This window comes from Balaenoptera acutorostrata, chromosome X (assembly GCF_949987535.1).
Source record: "Balaenoptera acutorostrata chromosome X, mBalAcu1.1, whole genome shotgun sequence".
Classification (NCBI taxonomy): Eukaryota; Metazoa; Chordata; class Mammalia; order Artiodactyla; family Balaenopteridae; genus Balaenoptera; species Balaenoptera acutorostrata.
In genome coordinates this window covers 38,736,523-38,761,808 of record NC_080085.1, presented here as the reverse complement: position 1 = coordinate 38,761,808, position 25,286 = coordinate 38,736,523, and the positions used below count along the sequence as shown (strand labels likewise).

Genomic DNA, 25,286 nt, shown 5'->3' with positions numbered 1-25,286 from the left:
ATGAACATAGATCTTTAGCAGAAAACTCTTACACGGACAAGGAGGGGCAAAACATATCAGTAAAATCAGTGCGTGGATCTGCCCTGGAGAGTGGCATCTACAATGACATCAGAGGCTAGAAGATGAGAGATTTTTACATGCAATTCCTGGTCTATGGAGACGGAGCTGCCAAACTTACCTCTGATTCAGGTTCTTGGACCCATATGTCATTCTTTGCCACCTTCCCCAAAGCATTCAAGACCTGCAAGAAAGTGGCCATGGTATTATGAAATGAGGTTCTGTAGCTTCGACAGATTCAAGGCCCTGCTGGCCACAGCTGAGCCTCGTGCGTGGAGTGAGGGGCAGGGAAGTGGACATATAGACCATCAGTGGTAAGATCTGGAAAGACCAGATGCCAGCTATGTTGCTGGACTCGGGAGGGACAGCGACTCGGCTTCCTGCCTTACCTCTCTAGCTGCCCGTTCTCCGGCCTCTACTGCCCCTTCCATGTAACCGCTCCACTGTGTGGCCGTCTCCGTGCCAGCAAAGTAAATCCTGCCCACGGGCTGGCGGATCACCCTTCAAGGGAACAGAGAGGTCACACAGAGTTACCTGCGAAGGTGCTGAGGATCAATGAGCCAATCACTGCCCTCATCTACCCCGCAGAAGACAAGGAGACTCAGATTGTTTCCAAAACTCCCATGCAACTCAGCCAAAGGTGAAAGGTTCCTCCTTGTTTCCTGGCCCTGCACCGAAGGATCTGAGCTTTCAAGCCAGGGAGAATCAGGCTGTCAGTTCATCAATCACTAAAGGTGATGATGACCTTTTTCTAGCCAGCCAGAATTAGAAATATAAGAATGTGCATTAAGACCACACTCAGATCGATGTGCTGCATGTTTCCTGTTTGCAGTCCATTCTGCTACCTACAGTAAGGGGTGAGTTCTTCATGAGATCACATCTGACTGCAGACCCCAGCCATGCAGATACTCCCAGGGTGCCGGGAGGAACCATGGTGGCGAGTGGGAAGACAGGGAGAGAAACTGATTTGTAGCAAAGGAGAGACCCGAAGGATTATATGTCCGAAGGATCATATGTCTATCTCCTTAAAAAACAACCTCTGGGAGTTTGGGGTTAGTAGATGCAAACTATTACATATAGAATGGATGGACGACAAGGTCCTACTGTAGAGCACAGGGAACTACAGTATATTCAATGTCCTGGGATAAACCATAATGGAAAAGAATATAAAAAAGAATGTGTATAAGTGCATAACTGAGTCACTTTGCTGTACAGCAGAAATTAACACAACATTGTAAGTCAATTATACTTCAATTAATAAAAAACCCTTCTGTACAGTTAGTTTCTATGGATTTATCTAGAGACTGCCTGAGGGTAGCAAAATGGGCGTTCTCTTATGAAGAGGTCCTAGTGAAGAGACCCACGGAAAGGTTGGGCTGAATGAGCAACTGTCCCCTCCTACCTTGTCAGCTTTGACTCCTGCCACGTCTGCAGCCACTTTCATGAAATCTCCTAAACCGCTACCTCCACCCCAAAGGCCTTCACCTCAACCCACTGGCACGCCTTTTTCCAACTCAGGAATTCCTAGCTTCATCTATTCCTGATCCTAATCCCATCTTCTAGACTCCAGAAGCACTCCAGTTCATCAGTACAGTTATCACTAACAAAGGCTATTCATTCTCAGCTTGAGATTTGACACAAATAGCCAACACTAACTGCCCTTTGGAAAAGGAATTGTAAAAAGCACCCAAGACCTAAGTAGATTTTCCCATGGATCATTTAATCTTTCATCAGATATTGATGACTTTCACTGAAATACTGCACAAGTCTAAAATGATTGATTCTGGCATAAACCTAAAATTGAACTAAAATCATTGCTTATTTAATAATTCAATCAAGAAAAAACAAACAAAAAGCTCATGTAAGGTAAGGGTTAACAAACCCTTCTTCCTCCTCTGTGGACACACGTGACCTTGAGTTAACTTTCTAGTTCTGTTCCTCTAGAAACCTGATGAAGGTATAATGCCATATATGTTGCCAGGCAACACTGCTTGTGGTAAAAATGGCTCTCTTGCATCCACACATTGGTAAATTGTATCTGGGATGGGAAAACTGTCATGAATTGTAAATATCTGGGAAGAGTCTATAACTTTGGGCTCTCTTGAGTGTGGTACATCTTGTAACTGGGCATGTCCCTTGCGGGACATGGGGCTTCTAAGCTAAGGTGAACTCTCCCATCTTGCACACATGTCAACTCCCCGTGAGTGAGCATGCTTCCCTGTGAAGAGGAATGTCTGATGCTGCTCTGCCGGCAAGACATGTGTAGCCCATGTCCTTCTACGTAGACTGGTGTCCAGGAGCCTAGAGTAGCTGTGCAAGACTAAATGTTTAGTAGAGCTCAAGAAGGCCCCTTGGAGGACACTGCAGCTTGCAGAATTCTCACACGTAGCGCTGACATCTGAAATCCTCACCAGTGTCCTGCGATTATTTTATGTGCTGTCGGCTACTGTCCTATGTACGGACATACTTCTTTTCCTATGGACATCCAGAAATATACAAACTATCTGGGACATTAGAAATAAGAATGCTGATTCCTATTTTTTTAAATTCCCATTGAGCTTTGCTTCTCTATTTTTACGTTTGGCTCACGCCTTGTATCAACTGGTATAGGGTCTGGGTAGTACCTTCCGTACTGAGTCATGATCCCAGGGGGGAAGTAGGCCGTGTAGCAGCCCCCGGAGTACTGCTCCTCGCACCAGTTCTTCTCTTCATAGTGCACCGGCTGCAGTCAAATGGGGAGAAAATGTCAAAGGGAAGACAAAGCTGAAATGCCACCGGTCAACAATAAAGGCTCTTATGTGCTTTACTTTAACAAAAAGTTTACATGAAAAAAAAAAGCAGCACTGTTTCTGCTCCTGGGCTCTGCGACCACGTGTGCTAGAATATTTAGTCCCCTTCTCATAGCCACCTCTTCCTGTCTCTCATTTACAGATTCAAGGCGTGTGTATGTGTCTCCTTGTTAGAATCTGCACTGCTTAGGAATCTTAAGAGATGAATCTTCTCTACGTCGAGAAAGAGGGACTTTAAATGTGGGAAGTTAATAAGATATAAGGAAAGTATTCAAAGACGTTGGATAGCTACAGATGATTAAAATCCATGAGGATGAAGATTTTAATTGTTCCGTGAGAAATAAAATTATAGTCTGTACCAAAAAAAAAAAAAAAGCAGCGCTGTTTTTCTAACTTAAGGGGAAACACGACAGTACCAAGTAATGGCCTTTTGTGAGGTACCAACTGACAAAACGTGTATACTTTGACTTTCTCAACCTCTTGCCCAGGAGAGACGTGAAGTATTCCAATATCTGGAAGACAGGGCATCTCCATGCAGATTCTGAAGTCTTTAGGACCCCATCAACAATCAGGTTCTGGAAAGGTCTGCTCCAATCTCCGCATTCTCTAAAAAACAGACTTTACTTCCCCATCTACCAAGGCATTACTGCCGAAAAAAATGGGTGGGAGGGAGAAGGTAGAAGAAAAGCACAGTGTCTAAGAAAAAGGCTTTTTTCAGAACCCCTTCTCTCAGCTGGAAATGTGAATGATGGGAATCCTGCTAAAAAGGGAACAATTAAAGATGAAAAATGTTTCCCAAGGGACATGAGAGAACCTTCTCTGATTTCCCTAACACATTCTGCAAGTTTATTCTTTGAACAGTTCAGATAGCCCCCAGCTATCTGGTAGGGCCTTTAAAAAGAATTTCATTCTCATAATTGCTTTCAATGGTGGATTGAAAGCACTGAAATTTCTAAATGAAGTGTGAATTGAGTCTGCAGATAGAAAAACAAATTAGTATGACTTTGACCTGGGCAGAGAGTCCAGATTCAGTCTATCTTATCGAGTATATACTACTGTGTCTTCACCAACAAATGACGATACAGCTGGGATTTTATTTTGCAGCAGTCATTTGACACTGACAAGAGGGCAGGACCTCTGTTCTGGGAACTGATCTCAATCACCCTGGAGATAATACCTGTAGCTCCTGCCTCTCATTACAACTGGCTGCCAGTTATCCAGTGAACATTTAAACAGCCCAGGAAACTGCTGCATCAGAAATTGCATGCACTGACAGCAGCTTTTAATGGTGTTTCGTGATTGCTGAAGTTAAACCTCCAGTAAGCATATTCCTTCTCTTCATAAGATTGTCAGGAAACCAGAATCTGCTTTGCTTTACCACTTAGAGCAAACAGAGCAGAACCTGCTAGGGATTAAAGCTGGGGATTTCTTACTTGTAAAGCTTCTTGGGATCCTAGCACTTTGGCGTACAGCTCACAGATTTTCCTCTTCCTATAAAAAAGAACCAAAAAATGTTAAGGAAGTAATGACTGATGAGTATAGAATAAACACAATGTGTTCCAGGGCTCTTGCCAATGAACCAGATTTATTAAGGGAAAAATTAAAATCAATGGCCTTCTGTATGAACAGTTCCATGAATCTCTGCACTCAGATTAACACTTTTCCTGAATACAGTCATGTGCTTTGAAGATGCAACAGAATTTTTCTTCTCTTTTACATTTTTGCCTCTTTCACTACCTAATACCATATCTATTCAGTTAAAATGGGGAAAATGAGATTAAATTCAGTTTTAGGAATTGATTCTAAGTCACTTTTCTGGAATATGTAAAATTCTAAAATAATCTCTTTTACAAGTCTATAGTAAGTATGCTGGTGTCTTTTAACTATCCTATATTTATGTTTTAAAGATCTATGAACATATAAAGCTCATTTAATCTTTTTTTTTTTTTTTTTTTTGCGGCACCGCGTGGCACGTGGGATCTTAGTTCCCCAACCAGGGATCGAACCGCACCCCCTGCAGTGGAAGCGCGGAACCTTAACCACTGGACTGCCAGGGAAGTCCCCATTTAATCTTTTAAACATAACATAAAGTATGCTATATCAGGAGAGGCCTACGGTTATTCCAAGCTAATAACCTGTCACTTGACAGAATGGTCTGTGGACACAGTACTGGGTCCAAAGGGCATCTGGAGCGGGGGGGTTGGGCATGATGCGCTATGTGATGTTACCTCAAACAGTCTTTGGTCACCCGCATAATTCATTATGTAAATGACCAGCACAGAACAAGGCACATCTTATATATTAAAAATCAGTAGCTTAATTTATCTAAGCACTTCTTGAAACAGATACATTTTAAACTCACAACCACTCTTGGTGAAATTAAAAAGTTCTAATTTACTAAAATCACCCATTTTAGAAATGAATGGTTCTATTTCAGGAATTGTTTGAACAGGTTCCCACTGATCCAGTTATATACTTTAGGTGTTTACCTTCTTTAGTCTTTATATAGTTTAAATACTGAAAATGCTCCAACATAATAAGGAGCTACTGTATAGCACAGGGAACTCTACCCAAAAGTCTGTAATGACCTGTATGGGAAAAGAATCTAAAAAAGAGTGGATATACACCTGAAACTAACACAACATTGTAAATCAACTATATCCCAATAAAACTTGTTAAAAAAGTGCTCCAAAATATTTTTTACAGGCTAATAAGCAACTGTAAAAAAATATGGCAAAGGGTTAATTCAAATCTGTAAGACAAGCATTAGAAGCTAAAGAGACAAACGGCAAAACAATGTTGAGCTGGGAAGAAAGGGGGGAAGGGAAGGTTATAGTTATTAGTAATAAAGAGATTTTAAAAGACGCCAATTTCAGAATTCCCTGGCGGTCCAGTGGTTAGGACTCTGCACTTTCACTGCAGGGGGCCCGGGTTTGATCCCTGGTCAGGGAACTAAGATCCCGCAAGCTGTGCAGCACAGCCGAAAAAAAAAAAAAGATGCCAATTTAATGTTGCCAAGTTACATTAGAAAATATTTTTTATATGTGTCCCCAGTCTCTCTGAATAATGTGGGACAAAATGTAACTTTATAGATTTATCCAAATGCTCACACTTACACCATTTATACAGCTCCTTCAAGGAGCTGTTCATACTACAGATCAATAATGATAAAGGAAAGGCAGAACTGGAAGAAGTCTCAAGACTACTGTCCACCTGACCGTCTCTCTCTGTCTAATCCAAGCCCCTCATTTCGGACGTGAGGAGGCTGAGGCTCAGTGCACTGAAGAGACTGGCTCAACATCACTCAGCTAATTAATGGCAGGGTCGAGGGTCTACTCTCCTGAGCATCCCTCCTATAGTAAGTGCTCAATAAAAATTTACTGAATCAAAATCCATCCTCAGCCAAGTACGGCACCCTCTTTCCTATGCTATGATAAGGTAGGTGACTGATTCTTACCTACTTCACATGAGTGTTACAAGAAATAATTCTGACATTTTGAGTCAATTAGAAAACAGAAGTATTGACAATCATTATTCTGAAAAACTTAATAATGCTTAACTTATTTTCAGTATATAAAAAATAATAAAATCTTTGTTACAACAGAGTGAACCTTAAAATCTAATCAACCTACTTCGTAGGCAATTTTTCATTCATGAACAATAAACTAGTAATAATAGAAATATAAGTCATTATTTACTATACTTCACATTATTAAATGAGTCAAGGATTAGTTCATACAAACACATCAGGAAATTATCTTCTCCATCCCTTCCTCTCATTAATATAAAAATTTTTTAGAAAAGTTATATAAGGTAAGGATGTTGGAGCAATGCATCGATTGATTAGCTGGACTCTAAAAATAACACAACATACTTTACTATTTTTTTGAAATTAATTAATTAATTAATTTTTGGCTGCATTGGGTATTCGTTGCTGCGCGTGGGCTTTCTCTAGTTGCAGCGAGCAGGGGCTACTCTTCGTTGCAGTGCACGGGCTTCTCATTGCGGTGGCTTCTCTTGTTGTAGAGCACAGGCTCCAGGCGCACGGGCTTCAGTAGTTGCAGCACGCGGGCTCAGTAGTTGTGACTTGTGGGCTCTAGAGTGCAGGCTCAGTAGTTGTGGCACACGGGCTTAGTTGCTCCGCGGCATGTGGGATCTTCCCAGACCAGGGCTTGAACCCGTGTCCCCTGCATTGGCAGGCAGATTCTTAAGCACTGCGCCACCAGGGAAGTCCCAACAGAACGTACTTTAAATGATGGCCAAAAGAGGTCACTGTGCAAGTTGAATTTACCCACTGGTTTCTAAATCTGGCTGCTCACCATAATCACTCAAAAGGCTTGTTAAAAAATACAAGTACTCGGGCCCCACCCCTAACCTACCAAATCATAATCTATCAGCCTCAGAAAAATTTTCCAAACATTCTTTGGGAAATGTTGATGCAGTTGGTCCTGAGAACCATTACTTTAGTCAATGACACTCGGAGTTCTAAGGGTTTTTGCCTTATAAAAATTTTGAGAAGTTTAGCCACTATGTGGAATCATAACCAAATGTCTACATCCAGGCTGGTATTTATTTTACTATTAATAAGGAGAGAAAGCAGGAAATCCAAAAGAAAATGTCAAGCTTAGTGTGACGTAATGAAAAAAAGTACATATTAGATGCTATTTCTGACTTTGTCAGAAGCTAGCTGTGGAGCCTAGAACAAATCATTCCCCATCACTGGACCCCCAAATTCTTCCTCTATTGAGTGAGTAGGTGAACAATAAAATAGTTCCCTTCCTGACATCAAATCTCATGGCTGCTCAAATAAACAAATCCGTGTGCAAATACGGGAACTTCTGCGGCCTTTCCCTGACTTGCAAAGTCATCAAAGTAACTCTCAAAGCAAGGGCCACTAGTGGATTTGCTGCTTAATTTTTAAATCAAATGCAGAGAGAAGTATACATTTGCATGTGTATTGGCCCTCTTCAAAAGCTAACAAAGGATTTAGGGTTACCCTAAAGAAGGGAAGCCCAGAAATGTCCAGAGGCAGCCCCCCAACAGCCTAATGAGTGTTTCCAGGTAAGATTTTACTTGAACAAAGGATTCCAGTGTAAAACAAAGCAAAACAAATACAACAAAACAGAAAGAGAGAAAGGGAGAAAAAAAGAAAAAAGCCATTGTCCTAAAATAATTGTTTTCTACTAGGAAGCTCTTGGGAGAAGGGAACATCAGAGCTGTATCCCAGATAATCAAAGGAGCATACTTGTATGTATACAACTTGGAATAGGTTGGAAGACCTATGTATGGATTTGCTTTTCAGAAAAAGTACCTGTCAGAGAAACTTGGAGAAGGGCTAATGGTCTGGCAAGGCGATTGGGACTTGGCCTCTTAAGCTTTATTCACAGCTAACTTTTTTATGATTTTTCTCCATCCATTTACTGGGAAAGCCTACCTCTCAACCACTGTAAAATGAACACAAAGATGTGAAACTAAATTGATATACACGTATGGGCAAGGACTGAGTCAAGGGGGCGTAGCGAAATACAAAAAGGTTGATTTGTTGGGATTTTGAGATGAATGAATTATTGCGTTTTTCATAATGCTGTTATCCTGTTGTTAGTGGAACAAGCACAATATAAAGCTAACCTTTTATACGTTTCAGGTGTAAATTCTTACCTTAGTTCTTTATGGACTTTAGCAAGGCGGTCAGCTTTTCGAGCAAGGATGAAGCTGGAGAGAGAGGTTACATTTGAACGATTAGGCGACAGTGGTTTATCTTAAGAGTTGTCTCTTTAAAGTGTTCTTGCCTCCACCTACTCAGCATTAATAAACTCTCCCACACCCTCCCATTATTTCCCTCTACTAGAGCAAATGCCAGACTGTCTTCATCTGCCTCTCTGTCCAAAACCCCTGCTAGACTGTGGGATCCTAAATGACAGGTCACCTCCTACTCAATATTTTACCCCTAAAGTTTAGCACAGTCCTTGGCGTACAGTAGGAAATCGACTGTTAGATGAATTAATGTTGCGTTAAATGATTATCCTGGCAATGACTGTTGCTGTCTGCCAAGTACTTGATAAAAGCTGGAAAAACAAATATCAATAAGTGCTTGTTGGGAATTCCCTGGCGGTCCAGTGGTTAGGACTCTGTGCCTCCACTGCAGGGGGCACGGGTTCGATCCTTGGTCGGGGAGCAATAAGACCCCGTATGCCGCGAGGCGTGGCCCCCCCCAAAAAAGTGCCTGTAGTGGCTGCCATGGTGGGCCACCCAGATCCCTCTTCAGGACCAAATGCTCATTATCCTCAGCTTACAACCAACCCCTCCCTAGCAATTGCACTCTGTAGCAGAGAACTGCCTGGCGCAAGGTCCCATCCCTTCCCAGAATGACTGGCTCCGGAGTGCGGTGGGTACCAAAGCCCAGCCCCTCGCCTCAGTGCAGACACCTCTGAAGGGCCATCCCCGCTCCAGAGCTTCCCAAGGGATGGCTTTGGCCTCTGTTGGGGCAACACTGGAGCCCAGCCTCTCCCTCTGAGCAATCCCGATTCCCTCCCTTCCCCCCAGGTAGCGCTCCCCATAGCAGTTCCTGAAGAACCTCCTGCACCCAAATCTCCATCTCCGAGTTGGCTTCCTGGAAAATTGGCCTAGCACAGTCCTCAAATTCAGTGACTCAGTAAAACTCAGTTATAATCTCTCTGCTTCCCTTTAATCAAATAGATTCTATTTATTATACTGATATTACTAATTGCATGTATATTTTAAAGAATTGAATTGTGACAAGAAATCCTTAGTTATACTATTATTAGAAAGCTTTCAAAAAATCCAAATGAGCTAAAGGACAATGAAATTATTTCTCCATTTAAAAAAAGTTTTAAAATTGTATTTTTTTGTCCTAGACCGAAAAGACAAGTAGATCAAGCCTGAAAATGCGAGGGCTGAAAACAGGTATTTCATCCTCTCCCTCAAGCCCCGCTCCCAATTAAACTGTTCCTCAATTTGATTGGCAATTCCTTTAGAGTTGTTATTCGAGATCATTCTGGGAAGCAAAGATACAAAGCTGTGGACTGTTTAAGAAATTTGAACCATTGAACTTCTGGGGAGATAGTCATGATTTTGGTTGATTTAACTAACACTTTATGTTGTGGCTTGCTGGTAATGATTTTAGTTAAATTTTAGGTTTCTGCAAGAATCAGTCATTTTAGACTTATGCAGTATTTCAATGAAAATCACCAACATCTGATAAAAGATTAAATGATTTATCTGAAAACCCTTTTAGATCTTGGGTGCTTTTTACAGTTTCTTTTCTAAAGGGCAGTTAGGGTTGGCTATATCTGTCAAATCTCAAGTCATGAATGAAATAACCTCTTTGATCTAATTGTAACAATGGACAACTATCATTGAACTTTCTTTGGTGTTTTATTGGGGAAATTAAACATCCTGGCTTTGGGCTGGGAACATTTCACAGCTCTAAAGTACAAGGTCCTTTCTAGTTTCCAAAAGGCACTAGTTATCACAAACAGTGCTGGGCAATTATACCACCCCTGTCTTCAAGGCTTTCATTGCCTAGAGCAAAGAGCAGGGTAGAGGCAATATAGCTTCAAGGCAAGAACAGGGTGGAAGCAATTGTCCAGATAAAACAGATCAGAGTATCACTTTCTAGGAACTGCCTAAATAAGCCCATTACCATCTAGAAGGCTTCTGCAATACATGTCCTTGTTAATAAACGTAAAGAAACCCCAGAAGAGCAGATGCCACAATATTTAATACCCAGGGCAAGAAGAACATCAATATTCTTTCATCTACAGTTGGATTGATCTTGACCGACAAGTCTCCTGAAACCTCTACCTCAACCTCCTGCATTTCTTTGGCACATAGAAGGCGATGGCAAACTGCCCAAACAATCTATGTATTTTCTTGCCCAGGGGGGTCAGAGGTGAACAGGGTGCAATGTTCCTATAGTCTTTACATTGTGAGCACCTGCCTTTATCAGGGAGGCTGGTGCTATTTCTTATATTTTACAGCCAGAGAAGTGGTTATAAAATGTCTTGTTGGCAGTCCAGTAGCATAGCCTTTTTCTAAGTCCCTAGGGTCATGGGTCTGCTCCTTTTGATTTTGTAATTTCCCTTCAGTGATGCAATGCACATGAGCTCAACTCTCCTCGGGGTGAAGGGGAAAACCACTGGTTTCTAAAAGTCACTGACTGCTATAGAAGCTGTGCTCTTTTATTGCAATGTGGTAGAATAAATAGCCCTTTTGTTCGTATTGCTTTGTGGAGGACTAAAAGACATGGCAACTGGGAGGCTACGGCACTCCTTAGAAATTTCTTTGTGGGAGCTCCGATTCTCTCTCTGGACCCGTAGTCTCCAGAGGGCAGAGCAGCTGTGTGAGGGGATGGTAGGAGAGAAAAAGAGGTCTCCTCTTCCAGACACAGAACCTTGCCCTGGACCATCCCTGGTGAAGTAGCCATGGAGTGACCTACTGGATAAAGTGCCCTACACTCAAGGCCCGGCTCTCCTTTGAACTGCACTTCCTCATTAGTCATCCATCTTATCTCCCAGGGTAACAATTAACATATTTTTCTTCACTTTCTTTTTTTTTTTTTTTTTTTTTGGCTGTGCCACACAGCTTGTGGGATCTTAGTTCCTCGACCAGGGATCGAATCCGGGCCCTCGGCGGCAAAAGTGCGGAGTCCTAAACACTGGACCACCAGGGAATTCCAACAATTAACATATTGACATTTGCTATGTAGTGATGTCTAGAATGGAGAAAGGAATAAAGCCCAGAAAACATAACTTTGGAAGGTTTTACAGGATAAAACAGTTCTCATTCCAGAATGGTTGTCAACATCCTGTAGGCAAGGTGGTCTACCATCCCGCCTGTCTAGCTGCGTTTTTCACTCTGTCCTCCACATGTAAGTTTACAGGGGAAAGAAACATACGGGCACAAGTTCAAAGTGATGTTAATTTTAGTACAGTTTCTCAGTGTTCTTGTGCCACATACTCTATTACTCTAATATTTTCATACATGGAAACATGACATAAATTGTCTGTAGGGTTATTTAGCATTGCTTGAGCTCTGGTCCAAAACAACATGTTCTGCCAGCACACACACCAATACACCAACAGAGTTTGAAAACTGCAGAACACCCAGCTCTAACTTACCCCATGATGGCGGGCAGCGATCCATCTGGCTTGGTGTCATCCAGGGTTATTGAAATGGGAGCTTCCTCATCTTCGATGATCATACAGCCACAGTAATCTTAACCAGAAGAAAATTAATAGGAGATTGAGTAACCTCACCAGAGATTTAAGAGGGATATTTATATATATATAACTCTTTTGCTAAGAGGAAGGCAAATCTTAAACTATTGGTCTTTGCCCCAACTCTAGAAGTTATTTCCTATTAAATACGCACACTGACTATACAAGGATGTTTGGTCGGTTACCCAGGCACATTAGAAAATGACCCATCGCGATGACCTTTACATAAAGGTCAGGTATGATCAGTGCATGAGTAAAATGAAGATGGCCCTGGAGTCCTGGAACACATGGGAAAGAGGGGGGTGTGTTAGAGGGAATCACCCCTGTGAAACCATGGAAGAAGTGGCAGGAAGGAATCCTTTGAGTATGAGCTGAAGGCTTAGCAACAACAGGCACCATATCTGCCCAGACTCTGCCTCATTTTATCCTCACAACACCCCAACAGCAAGTCTTATTGTTACCATTTTACACAGAGGCTGAGGCTGAGAGAGGCGAAGTGTCACTTGAGGCCACACAGCTAGTAAGCAAGTGGAGCCCAGGGATGTGTAACTTCAAAGGAGTGCTCTTTCCATGGTGCTCCTTTGTCTCTGCTCATGAAGAGTAAGTGGCGAGACATATGCCAGGGGTCTGGGCAATGTGGTCCTGCGACCAGAGGGACCTCTTCCTTCCCCCTCACTGCCAGCAAGCGCTCTTGGGGTCATTTTGTGTTGCCCGGGGCTATGAGGAGTGGACAGACTGAGATTTCTGATCCTTTCTCTACCAACTGGAAACACTTATCGTTTTTTCTGTTCAGTGTGTAGTATAAAATGTTCCTAAAAGAGCATGGTCTTCGCTTAATACAATTTAAACATGAATAAGTGCAACCTACCCTTTTTCTTCCAAAAGGCCTCCTTGTAATACATCATGCACTTAATGATAGCCCCCATTGGAAGACGCTGAATTAACTGGTTTCTCTCTGAAGGAAGCTCTGGTCTGAAGTGTATCTTGGCAGTCAAAGTTGGAGGGACGGCACTAATTACGTATCGGCACTAAAACACACAGACACAAAATACCATCTCAAACGTGAGTCGCAATCTTCGCAGGGAGCGTGAAACATCACATTTACCATTTTGAATGACAGTGAGCGGTAACAGTGTAGAGTATGAGGCCACTGTGAGGCAACAAAACAGAATAAGGCAGTCAACCAAGGCTGGTAATTTGGGAGACTGAGTCAGAAATACACCAGCATTAATTACGCCACTGCTTGGATTATATCTGGTTAGAAGCTGCAGAAGACAGGAGACCTATTTAATATAAGCTTCTCTTTTTTTTTTTTTGGCCTTGATGTGCGGCATGTAGGATCTTAGTTCCCCCACCAGGGATCGAACCTGTGCGCCCTGCTGTGCAAGCGGGGAGTCCTAACCAATGGACCACCAGGGAAGTCCCATAATATACGCTCTTTTTTGACGAAACTGGATTACCTCATAAAGTTGATGATTCAACGTCTCTATCATGATGTTGTCACCTGACTGGTCAACATAGGTGACAGGACACCTCAGCTTCACTCTGTCCCCAAGGAGGTGCATTATCCGCTCGCTTACTTGACCAGATCCACCTACAAACTTCCGTTCCTACAGGAGAAGGCAGGCAGGAAATGAAATGTTATAAAAACCCAAGGAAGGAAGATCATATTTACCACTGATCAGAAACCTCCAGAAAGTCACAGGCCATACCCCCACCCTCTGCACCCTTGACTACTGGAAGAACTCATTAGGACAGAGGCAGTCTACCAAGATACCTCAATCATCATGCTCTACACAGCGTCTGGTGACGAAAAGCTGTTACCAGCTTATAAAATCACAGAATGGCGGGGGAGGGATAAATTGGGAGATTGGGATTGACACATACACACTACTATATATAAAATAGATAACTAATAAGGACCTACTGTATAGCACAGGGAACTCTACTCAATACTCTGCAATGGCCTATGTGGGAAAAGAACCTAAAAAAGAGTGGACATATGCATATGTATAACTGATTCATTTTGCTGTACACCGGAAACTAACACAACATTGCAAGTCAACTATACCCCAATAAAAATTTAAAATAAAATCACAGAATCAGAAGGAAGGTTCCCCTATACCACTGGCACCCTGACTGGATGCAAATAACAGCAAGTCCGTGGGCTTCAAGGGCCCAGGAGTGCAGTGCATGGAGGGAACCCTGGGACGGGGAGGGTGCTGTGCTTCTCCCAGGGGATGCGGTTTCTGTCTTGCTTTCTTTCTTTTTTTGATATTTTTAATAACTTAATAGTGAAAAAGTAAAATATATAAACCACTTATATGGTATAATCTTAATGAGGAAATACATTAAAATGTTAACAGTAGACGGGGTGAGATTATGTGTGAAGCTTTTGTCTTTATTCTTCATGTTCCAAGTATAAACACAAACGATAATGACCTTCTCTTTGCTAAAAACTGTTCAACTCAAGACAACAACCCTTGATTGATCTCCTTCAATAGGCAAGGCCCTGGCATTAGGCTCATTAGAAGACACAAACAATACAGCAGACATGAAGTTGCGTGATTTTGGAACCAAAAAGGCCCACATGTGACCCAGCAGCCGATGGGTAGGGGGGCCTTGGCTTCATAGTCTGTATGGGAATCTAAACTTTCAGAAGGTTTCTTTTTTTTTTTAATTTATTTTATTTATTTACTTTTGGCTGCGTTGGGTCTTTGTTGCTGTGAGCGGGTTTTTCTCTAGTTGTAGCGAGCGGGGGCTACTCTTCGTTGCGCACGGGCTTCTCATTGCGGTGGCTTCTCTTGTTGCAGAGCACGGGCTCTAGGCGCACGGGCTTCAGTAATTGTGGCATGCAGGCTCAGCAGTTGTGGCTCGTGGGCTCTAGAGCGCAGGCTCAGTAGTTGTGGCGCACAGGCTTAGTTGCTCCGCGTCATGTGGGATCTTCCTGGACCAGGGCTCGAACCCGTGTTCCCTGCATTGGCAGGTGGATTCTTAACCACTGTGCCACCAGGGAAGTCCCAGGTTTCTTTTTTTTTTAATTAATTATTTTTTTCTAGTTTCACTGAGATGGGGATGCGGTTTCTAACTCCCCTCGGTTTCTTAAAGTCCCAGCCCAGGGTTGTCTAGGCAGAACAGGCTCTGGTGCTCACAAGGATCACCTGGTCATCACCAAATGATGTTCTCAGAATCCAAACCTCAGCTCTTGAGAACTTTTTGCCAAAATGCCTGGAAGTTTCACTGCGGGGGCCAAAGGGTGAAGGCTAAGCATCTGCCTATTCCTCCAGACACTGTGAAATAGTTCCCCTGAGCAGCTCTGTAAGACCACAGGTGCTCTGCCCTACCGCCATCTGCTACACTCACCATGGTCATGCTTCCAGCTTAATCTAAGGTCAGTCCTTAATACAGTGCATTTTGTAAGAAGCAGGGGGAATGTTTTTAGCCTGCTGTAGAAGATTCTTTGAATTGTTAGAAATACATGTAGGTAGACTGAAGAACAGCCCAACATTTGACAATCACCTTCTTCCAGAAAGCCTGTGTCAGCAGCCACAGAATGATTCTTACACTTGAATAACTGGCTATTGTTCTAATGACACAACCACTGTTCTTTATAAAAATATTCCCACAGCAGTTTAGCCCTAAATTCATGATCCGTCCTTCCTCACAAAACTGGGACCATTTAATTTATAATTTGACTTCTGTTTTCCAAGAGTTACTTTGAATGTTAGTATAGTGGAAAGACCATGAACTATTTCCATTTGTGTTCACTACCCACTCCTTCACGTCTAGTATTTCTTGAACTAAACTATTAAAGGATAAGTCTAAGTTCTTTGTAAAGATACTGGGATAATGGTCTGAGATTCATAATGTGAACTGTGCCCTCCAAAAGGTCATGTGGAGTTTGCCTAGAAGTATCTTGGCTCCTCTGAATGAGGGATATAAATATAAAATACGAGTCACGATATCTCAGAAAGTAAAATATAGGTTAAAAAGAGTAATGTGGGATTTCTAAGTGTAAAGACACTTAAAAAATGCAACTGCCTTAAGTTTGCTAAAGCTAAGGGTCAAATGGGCAATAACTCTTGGGACCACAAGAACAACTTGGGGACTTCTGGAGATCTCCCAAGGAGAGGAACATTTCATTCAGTTGACAAGGACTCTACACCTCACACTATGAAACAGAACATAAGTTAGAAGTAAACTGATCCTAATTAAACCTTATCCCATCGAGGCATAACATTCCTAGAAAAGAGATATCCGTTTTCTTCCGATAAAAGATAGCCTTGAAACAAAGAATCTCAGAATCTGGAAAATCAGGGAATTAAGATTCTGGTTTCACCACTGGTTTGCTGTGTGTCCAGCCAGTGAGTCAAATGAGTTCATTCATCAGTAATGGAAGTAGTATGGAAGCTGGGCAAATGCTAGTGGGCAGCAAAAATTTAGAAGCCAAAATGTAGAATCTACTATTGAAAGAGTGACCAATAAATCACTTCCATTCTATAACAGTTAACATAAAATAATAACTCCGAGACACAGAATGGGACAAAAAAGCCTCATGTCTGGAACAGAGATGACTTTAAGTACAATTTTACGAGTACTAGAAATTTTTGTTAATTAGTTGATTTTAGTAACTTAGCTCCTCCTACATAAATAGTCTAATTTTACCTACTTCCAAAAGGAAGAAACTGAATTCCTCAAACCTAATTAATTCAAAATGAAAACATTCTTTAGTTGTGAACTTATTTTCAGGAACGAGAAAAGGAAATGAGAAATTTTGTTTTCAGAAAAGTTTTTTGGAGATCGTTTCAAAAATCCATGTTTCAAATTCACTCATGTTTCAAAATATAGAAGCAAGTATTAAGCTACTGCACTCGATGAGGGCAAAATCACAAATGAAGTTTAGTGTGAGAATGGACACTCCATACCTGGCCCCCATTGGTAATGGAGAATATCCGAGTGGTGCCTCCACACTGCTTCACATACCACAAGAACCACAGGGCAGACACCTCGTGGGGTTCAGAGGTCACATTGATATTCACAAAGAGAGATGCAAACTGCCTAGCAGTCCTGGTCACAGAACAAGAGCGGAAGTCAGGAGTAAATACGTACATGCTTCACAGGACATTATCTTTTTAAAACACAATTTAGCATGGCTAGAAAACAGTTCTATTGCTTTTGAAAAAAAAACAAACCTCATGGACTCAATTTCTGAAGGAATGCAGATTTTAACCCTTGGGGAAAATAAACTTTTCCCTTACTTTTAGGAAATTATGGGTTAGTCCAAACATGCTAATCCCAATGCAATCTAAAGGGTTAATATGCTTGTCAGAGTTCATTAAGGATATTGTTTGCATTTATTTGAACAAACTTTCTCTCCTTAACACCCCCCCTGCCCCCACCCTGGTCCAGGCTACCACTGTCCCTACCTAGTCATATGACTACAGCCCCTCATGATCCTTCTCTACATTACAGCCAATTAAGTCTTTTAACAGTCCAAAACTTAAAAAAACAAACAAACAAAAAACCCCACTCTGCTTAAAATCCTTCAATGACATTCACAGCAAAAGGCAAAGTCTTGAATATGGCCAATATATCTTGCACCATCAGCCTGTCAACAAGTTCTCCAAACTCTCATTCCATCACTTCCTCATGGCATCTTTATGGTCCAGGTATACTGTCCACTCGTTGCTAAAACATGTCAATCTCCCCATCTCAGGGCCTTCATAAGCTGTTCCCTGTTCCCTATACTGGGGGTGGGGAGCATTTCCCACACTATCCAACCTTCACATTTCCCACCATTATTTATGGCTAATAACTGGAAAATACCATGCCTCAACCATTTATCCTTCCATCCATCCCATCCACTATGATTCATTCCTGAAAGAAACCATCCCTCCCCTTCATTATTTTTCCCCATCTACTAAGGCTCGCTACTGGAACATCATCCCCCTCACTAACCATATCTCCTGTCTCCTCCATCCACTATGGCTTATTCCTGAAAGATACCATTCACTACATCATCCATCTTTCCTGTCTTCCCCCATCACTGTGGCTCACTCCTGTGAGATACCAACACCCCACACCATCTATTGGTCCTGTTTTATCCAATTCATTGTGACTCATTTCTGGAACATATATCCTCCCCATACCCACATGTCCGATCTCCACTCATCCACTGTGCTCATTTGTGGAAGATATATCATCCCCCAACACCATCCATCCTTCAGTCCTGTATCCCCCATCAATTGGCTCATTCCTTTAAGATACCATTCACTCTTCCCGTCTCTCTCAATAACTGATACATCATTGGAGGAAAGCATCCCCCTCACCATCTATCCTTCCTGACAGTCCCCCACCATTAATTGCAGGTCATTCCTGGAAGATACCATCCTCCTACATCATCCATCTTTCCTGTATCCCCCATACACTGTGATTCATTCCTGGAAGATACCATTCTTCACACCCAGCATGCACCAACCTGTCCCCCACCCCCATCCACAGTGGCTCATTCCTGAAAGATACCATCCCCCACATCACTCATCTATCGTGTGTACAGCCCATCCAGTATGGCTCATCCCTTCCTGATACCTTGCACCCAGAACATTCACCCTACCTGTCTCCCCTCACAATCACTGTGGTTCATGCCTCATGATACCACCCTTTCACACCATCCACTCTTCCTGTAGCATTCCCCCACCAAGCGCCGTGGTTCCTTCCTGGAAGATGTCATCACTCCAATGGCTTCCTGTCTCCTCCTAACCACTGTATCTCATCTTGGAAGATACCAGTTCCCTCACTATATTACTCCTGCTATATCCCCCATCATTGTGGCTCATTCCTGGAAGATACCATCTCCTCACACAACCATACCATCTAATCTTCCTGTAGACAACCCCCCCCCCCACATAACTGGTGCATTCCTGGAAGATGCCACCCTTCCCCCCCAAACACACACCATTCATCATTCCTGTCTCCCCTCATGCACTGTGGTTCATTCCTGGGAGATACCATATCCTCACTCCATCCACTATTCCTGTCTCTCCCATCAACTGGCTCATTCTTGAAAGATATCATCTCAACATATAATCAACCCTTCTGTTTCCCCCCATTTTACTATGGTTCATTCCTGGACCACACCATCTCCTCACACCATCACTCTTCCAGTCTCCCCCCCATGTTACTATGATTCATTCCTGGACCACACCATCTCCTCACACCATCGCTCTTCCAGTCTCCCCCCCACATGCTATGGCTCATTCCAGGCACATACCATCCAAACATCATCCATCTTTCCTGTCTTCCCCATCTACAGTTCCTGGAACATACCATTCCCCTACACCGTGCACCCTTCCTGTATCCCTCCCCCCCAATCCACTATGGCTCATTCCTGGAAATTCCCATCCAACCACACACATCCTATCTCCCCCACTCACTGTGGTTCATTCCTGAAAGATACCATCCTCCCACACCATGCACTTTTTCCTGTCTACTGCCATCTACTGTGACTCATTCCTGGAAGATGGCATCTCACACCATCCATCATTCCTGTCTTCCCCCATCACTTGTCTCATTCCTGGAAGATATCATGCTCCCACATCATCCACCCTTCCTCTCCCCCCACCTCAGTCACTGTCACTCATTCCTGGATGACACCATCCACTTACAGCATTCACTTTTCCTGTCGTTCCCATTCACAATGGCTCATACCTGGAAGATACCATGTTCTCACACCATCCACCTTTTTGCCACCCCCCCCCCCCCCGCCATCAACTATGGCTGACTCCTGGAACATACCATCCTCCCACACCATCCATCTTTTCTGTTTCCCACATCCACAGTCGGACATTCCTGGTAGATACCATCTTCCCACACCATCCATCCTTCCTGTAACCCACCATCCACTATGGTTTAATCCTGGCATATACCATCCCCTCACACCATCTACCCCCTTACTGTCTTCCCCTATCCACTGTGGTTCATTCCTGGAAGATACCATCTTCCCACACCATATATTTTCCCATATAACCACAATCCACTGTGGCTCATTCTTGGAAGATGGAGTCTCTCACACCACGCATCATTCCTATCTCCCCCAACACTTGTCTCAGTTCTAGAAGATACCTTGCCCCCACCTCATCCACCCTTCCTGTTTCCCCCTACAGTCACTGTAGCTCATTCCTGAAAGATACCCTCCCCTCAAACCATCTAGCTTTCCTGTTGGCCCCTGCCCCCCCCCCAAACTCACTCTCCTTCATTGCTAGAAGATACCATGGAAACTTCTAGTCTCTCCCCAAAACTGACTCATTACTGGAAGACAACATCTTCCCACACCATCTACCCTTGCTGTCTGCCCCCATTAATTGCATCTCATTCCAGGAACATAAATCCCCCTATCTCATCCATCCTTACCATCTCCCCCTATGCTCTGTGGCTCATTCCTGGAATATACCATTCCTCCACACCATGCACCCTTCCTCCCCAACCCCCATCCTCTATGTCTCACTCCTAGAACAACCATCCTCCCACACCATCCATCTTTTCTGTCTCCCACATCCACAGTGGCTCATTCTTGATAGATACCATACACTCATCCTGTCCCCACCATCAACTATGGGTTAATCCTGGAACATAATGTAACAGGGAAGAGCTAAATCCGACTCCACGTTGGATCTGTTTCTTTGACTTTAACCTTTGCTTTTCGTTGCTTTTGTTATTCTAATCATACATAATGGCCTGCCTCAGGGAACCCTGCCCCTCTGCTGTTCAGCTCACAGGGAGACAATCTGACCCCGCCCACCTGTGAATGGCTGCAAGAAAGAAGAAACTAACGCATCCCCTCACAGAGGCTGGTCATTCCAGGAGATGTTTTGCAAGACTGATGGCCCTTTTACTTTACTTCCTCACCGCCTCTCCCTCTCGGATTCTATAAAAGAAACTGGCATCCAGACTCTGAGAAGATGGTTTTTCAGAGACACTAGTCTGCCATCTTCTCGGTCTGCCGGCTTTCTGAATAAAGTCATATTCCTTGCCTCAACATCTCGTCTCCGGTTCACTGGCCTGTCGTGTGGCGAGCAAAGAGAGCTTGGACTTGGTAACAATAACATCCCCCACAGGATCCATCCTTCCTGTCTCTCCCCTTGCACTATGGCTCTTTCCTGGAAGATATCATTCCACCAAACCATCCATCTTTCATGTCTCCCTCCATGCACTGTGGCTTATTCCTGGAAGACACCATCCTCTCACACCACCCACTCCTCCTTTCTCTCCCATCAACTGGCTCATTCCTGGAAGATACCATAACACCACACTGTCCATCCTTTCCCTTTCCCCCATGCACTGTGGTTCATTCCTGGTGACACCATCCCACCAAACAAACCATCCTTACTGTCTCCCTTATGTACTATGGCTTATTTCTGGAAGATACCATCCTGTCACATCATCCACCTTTCTCCATCTATGCCCATCCACTGTGGCTTATTCCAGAAAGATATCATCATTCACATCATCCATCCTTACTTTCTCCACCATCCACTGTTGCTCATTCCTTGATGATACCATCTCCTCACACCATACTCTTCCTGTCTCACCCATCAGCTGACTTTATTCGTGGAAGATATCATCTCCCCACAGCATCCACTCTTCCTGTCTCCTCCATCAATCGACTTATTCTTGGAAGTTACCATCTACACATACCATCCCTCTTTCCTCTCTCCCCCCATCCTCTGTGACTCATTCCTGAAAGATACCATCATCTCACATAATATATCTCTTATATCCTCCACCAACTGGTGCATTCCCCAAAGATACTATCCCCACACCACACACCCTCCCCCCATCTACTGTGGCTTATCCTGGAAGACACCATCCCACCACACCATCTATCCTCCTGTCTCTACCCACGCACTATGGCTCATTCCTGGCACATACCATCTTCCCACACCATCCATCTTTCCTGTTTCCCCTGTCAACAGTGGCTCACTCTCAGAAGAAACCATTCTGCCACACCATCCACTGTTCCTGTCCCCTGCATACAATATGGTTTATTCCTGAATGTACCAACCCCACACACTATCCACCCTTCCTGTCCCCCTCCATGGTTAATGGCTCACTCCTGGAAGATATCATCCTACTGCACTATACATCCTTTCTGTCTCCCCTCATGCACTACAGCTCATTCCTGGAAGATACAATCCGACCCGTCCACCCTCCTATCTCCCCATCCACTGTTGCTCATTCCTGAAGATACCATCACCTCACACCATCCACTCTTCCTTTCTTTCCCATCCACTGGCTCATTCTTGGAGGATACCATCTGCACACACCATCCATCCTTCCTGTCTCCTTCCATCCACTGTGGCTCATTCCTGAAAGATACCATCCCCTCACAACATCCATTTTCTTGTTTCCCTCATCTACTAGATCATTCCTGGAATATACCACCTCCGCACACCATCCGCTCTTCCTAACTCCCCCATCCACTGTTACTCATCCTGCAAGATAACACTTCCCCACACTAAACACCCTTCCTGTCTTCCCCCATCCACTATGGCACCTTCCATGAAGATTCTTAATTCCCACAGCATCCACCCTTCCTGTCTCCCCCCATCTATTATGGCTCATTCATGGAAGATACCATCCTCTCACACCATCTATCTTTCCTGTTTTCCACATCCATTAGGGCGCATTCCTGGAAGATTCCTTGCCCCGACACCATCCATCCTTCCCTGTCCCTTCCCATCCTCTGTGGCTCATTCTTAGTTGATATACTAACTCCTTGGTTTCTGTTTAAAGATTGCTTCAACAAGGAATCTGTCCTTTGCCATCAGACAGGTCAGGTTCCCAGTTTCAGTCTCTCCTAGAATTATATAATATGTGTATAATGACAGTCTCTCCTGCTAAAATATATCAACTCCGTGAGGTTAGGGGCCACGCCTAACAAGTTCACCACCATTCCTCAGTGCTTCATACTGTGCCTTCACATAGCAGCCCCAAAATGCTGGCTGAATGATCTGTAAGTAACTCAGCTAATAACACAGATTCTCAGTGAAAACATATAGTTTATATTTTTCATTAATATAGACTAGCTTCCCTCCAGTTCTTCTATATTTATATGAAATTACTTTAATATCTTTCCAAATTGCTTCTGTAGCTGACCTCTATATTATCTGAAAACACAATTACTTCTTTTATTGCAAAGCACACAACCGTTTCATTAAAAAAAAGTTCAGCTTCCTTCACCTACTTTTTTCCCTATGTTTTAGATTCATTTTATGTTCAATCCTGCTCTGAGTGTCTAAAGGGCCCCCAAAGTTGCTACTGATGGAAAGGTCATTAAGTTTCCTCTTAGCTTTTTTCCTATAACTTATGAAGAAAAACACTGCAGTTCAAGATAGGATAGGAACGATCTGAAGGGAAGATAAAAGAAAATGTTTTAAATAGTCAAGGTTACTTTGTCCAGCAGATTTTTTCGATGAGATCTTTCATGGTCATCTTATCCCATTCCTCCGCATGTGGTGCCTCCCACGGTGCATCAGCTGGAATCTGCAGAGAAAGAAGGGCCCACATTTAGGTCTGATGGTTACTGCCCACTGCCCTGCCAAGAGGCCCTCAGGAGAACCTCTGAAAACTGGTTTCTCTGTCTATGTTGGACTGTGTGATTGGCATAGAATTCTATGTATAGATAGTGGTGGGTTTGGGATGGATAGCTCTTTGGATTCTATGCCTTAATGCTGTTGCCAAAATAATAATAATAATACATAAATATATGTATAAATTAATATGTAATTATGATGGTCAACATCATAATTATTATTGAAAGCTAACACCCATTTTAAAACTTTGGGGAAACGAATCTTTCTCTCCTTTACTATCTCAAGTGGCATGACATATGGATAAGATCACTATAAGTAGGACTCCTGGCAAAAATATGTCACATAAATTCTCAGTGGCATAGGTTGAAAACACAGGCACACACATTAGTATCAGAGACATGTGGGTTCGAATCCTGTCCCTTGTTGTGTGGTCTTGGGGAAATTATGTAACCCCTTGGCACTGATTTTCTTCATTTGTAAAGTAGAAATACTACCAGCTTGGCAGAGTTGTTGGGTACACTGGAAATGATATGCATCAACGTCCAGAGCAATGTTCCCTGCACTGTGGAAGGATGGATACTAAACATTTGCTATTGATATTTCAGTAACAGGTCATGTGCAAGCTGCACACACACTTTACCTCCTTTCCCATGTTATCCATTGTCCGCCACAGATTGTTGTAATCCAGATAGGCAATGGGATTCCACACTGAAGGGAAGGCACCCCGAAATGGATAAGTTCTCCCCTGTAACATTTAAAAGCAAAGGATAATACCTTAAATTAGGATGACATTCAAAAAATCCCAAACCAACCAGCCTAAGAGCCATTTTCAAGGAAACAGGATCCTCTACTGTGTCAGAAACATCACCTTTGACGGACAGTAAATATATTTGACCTATACAGGCCCCAAATTTCAATTAGATTAGCAAGATTTCCCTGGTGTTATATTACCCGTTTTTAATTTACAGGAAATAATAGCCTTGAACTTGTTTCTACTTACATAGAATAAACAAACAAACAAACAAATAAATAAAGGTAGCTCATATTGATGCCACAATATCCTCAGCTCCTGAGTTCCTATCTAATCTCTTTGAAAGGATGTTCCCACTCAGATGAGAGCAGGATGATCACATGGAGGACTGTCTTTGGACCACATGGAGGACTGTCTTTGGACCACATGGAGGACTGTAATAACGAAGTGGAATATCTCAAACTATGTCTTAAGGTTCACACAGGCTAAATAAAGACTGACTAGACTATGGACCATGCCCAAAGTCAAGAATCAAAATATTAGAAATGTGGAATAATGGGCATTTGCCATTTGGGGTTGTCCAGCATCTGTTCCCCTTTACTAGTAAGCGCTTTGGTTTCTTCTTGGGAAACTGCATCTTCTCCTCTGTGAATAGATGTGTAGAAAGGACAGTCCTGGGTACCATCTCCCATTACAGAAGGTGATGGGTTAGATTCTTTCTCCCGCCTCGGCCAGGCTGTGAGTCTGTGATATGAGTTTGGCCAATCACACACTCTCAGAGGACTCTGACCCTGCAATGGGTCACCCAAGGACAGAGGAAAGTTGACTCTGGGTTCTCCTTCCCCATGGCAGCATGCTG

At 43.1% G+C, this 25,286-nt stretch overlaps 1 protein-coding gene across 1 annotated transcript in view; it reads right to left on the bottom strand.

The window, feature by feature from the left end:
• MAOA (monoamine oxidase A) overlaps positions 1-25,286 on the bottom strand; it is a 68,782-nt gene that overhangs the window by 3,184 nt on the left and 40,312 nt on the right. Inside the window, exons 4-14 of the mRNA XM_007180264.3 lie at positions 24,317-24,421; positions 23,535-23,626; positions 17,011-17,152; positions 13,546-13,695; positions 12,954-13,113; positions 11,987-12,083; positions 8,505-8,558; positions 4,280-4,337; positions 2,682-2,779; positions 447-558; positions 179-241 (exon numbers count right to left, since the gene is read on the bottom strand). Coding sequence (XP_007180326.2) covers positions 179-241; positions 447-558; positions 2,682-2,779; positions 4,280-4,337; positions 8,505-8,558; positions 11,987-12,083; positions 12,954-13,113; positions 13,546-13,695; positions 17,011-17,152; positions 23,535-23,626; positions 24,317-24,421 — 1,131 coding nt within the window. The remainder of the gene's footprint in view (positions 1-178; positions 242-446; positions 559-2,681; positions 2,780-4,279; positions 4,338-8,504; positions 8,559-11,986; positions 12,084-12,953; positions 13,114-13,545; positions 13,696-17,010; positions 17,153-23,534; positions 23,627-24,316; positions 24,422-25,286) is intronic.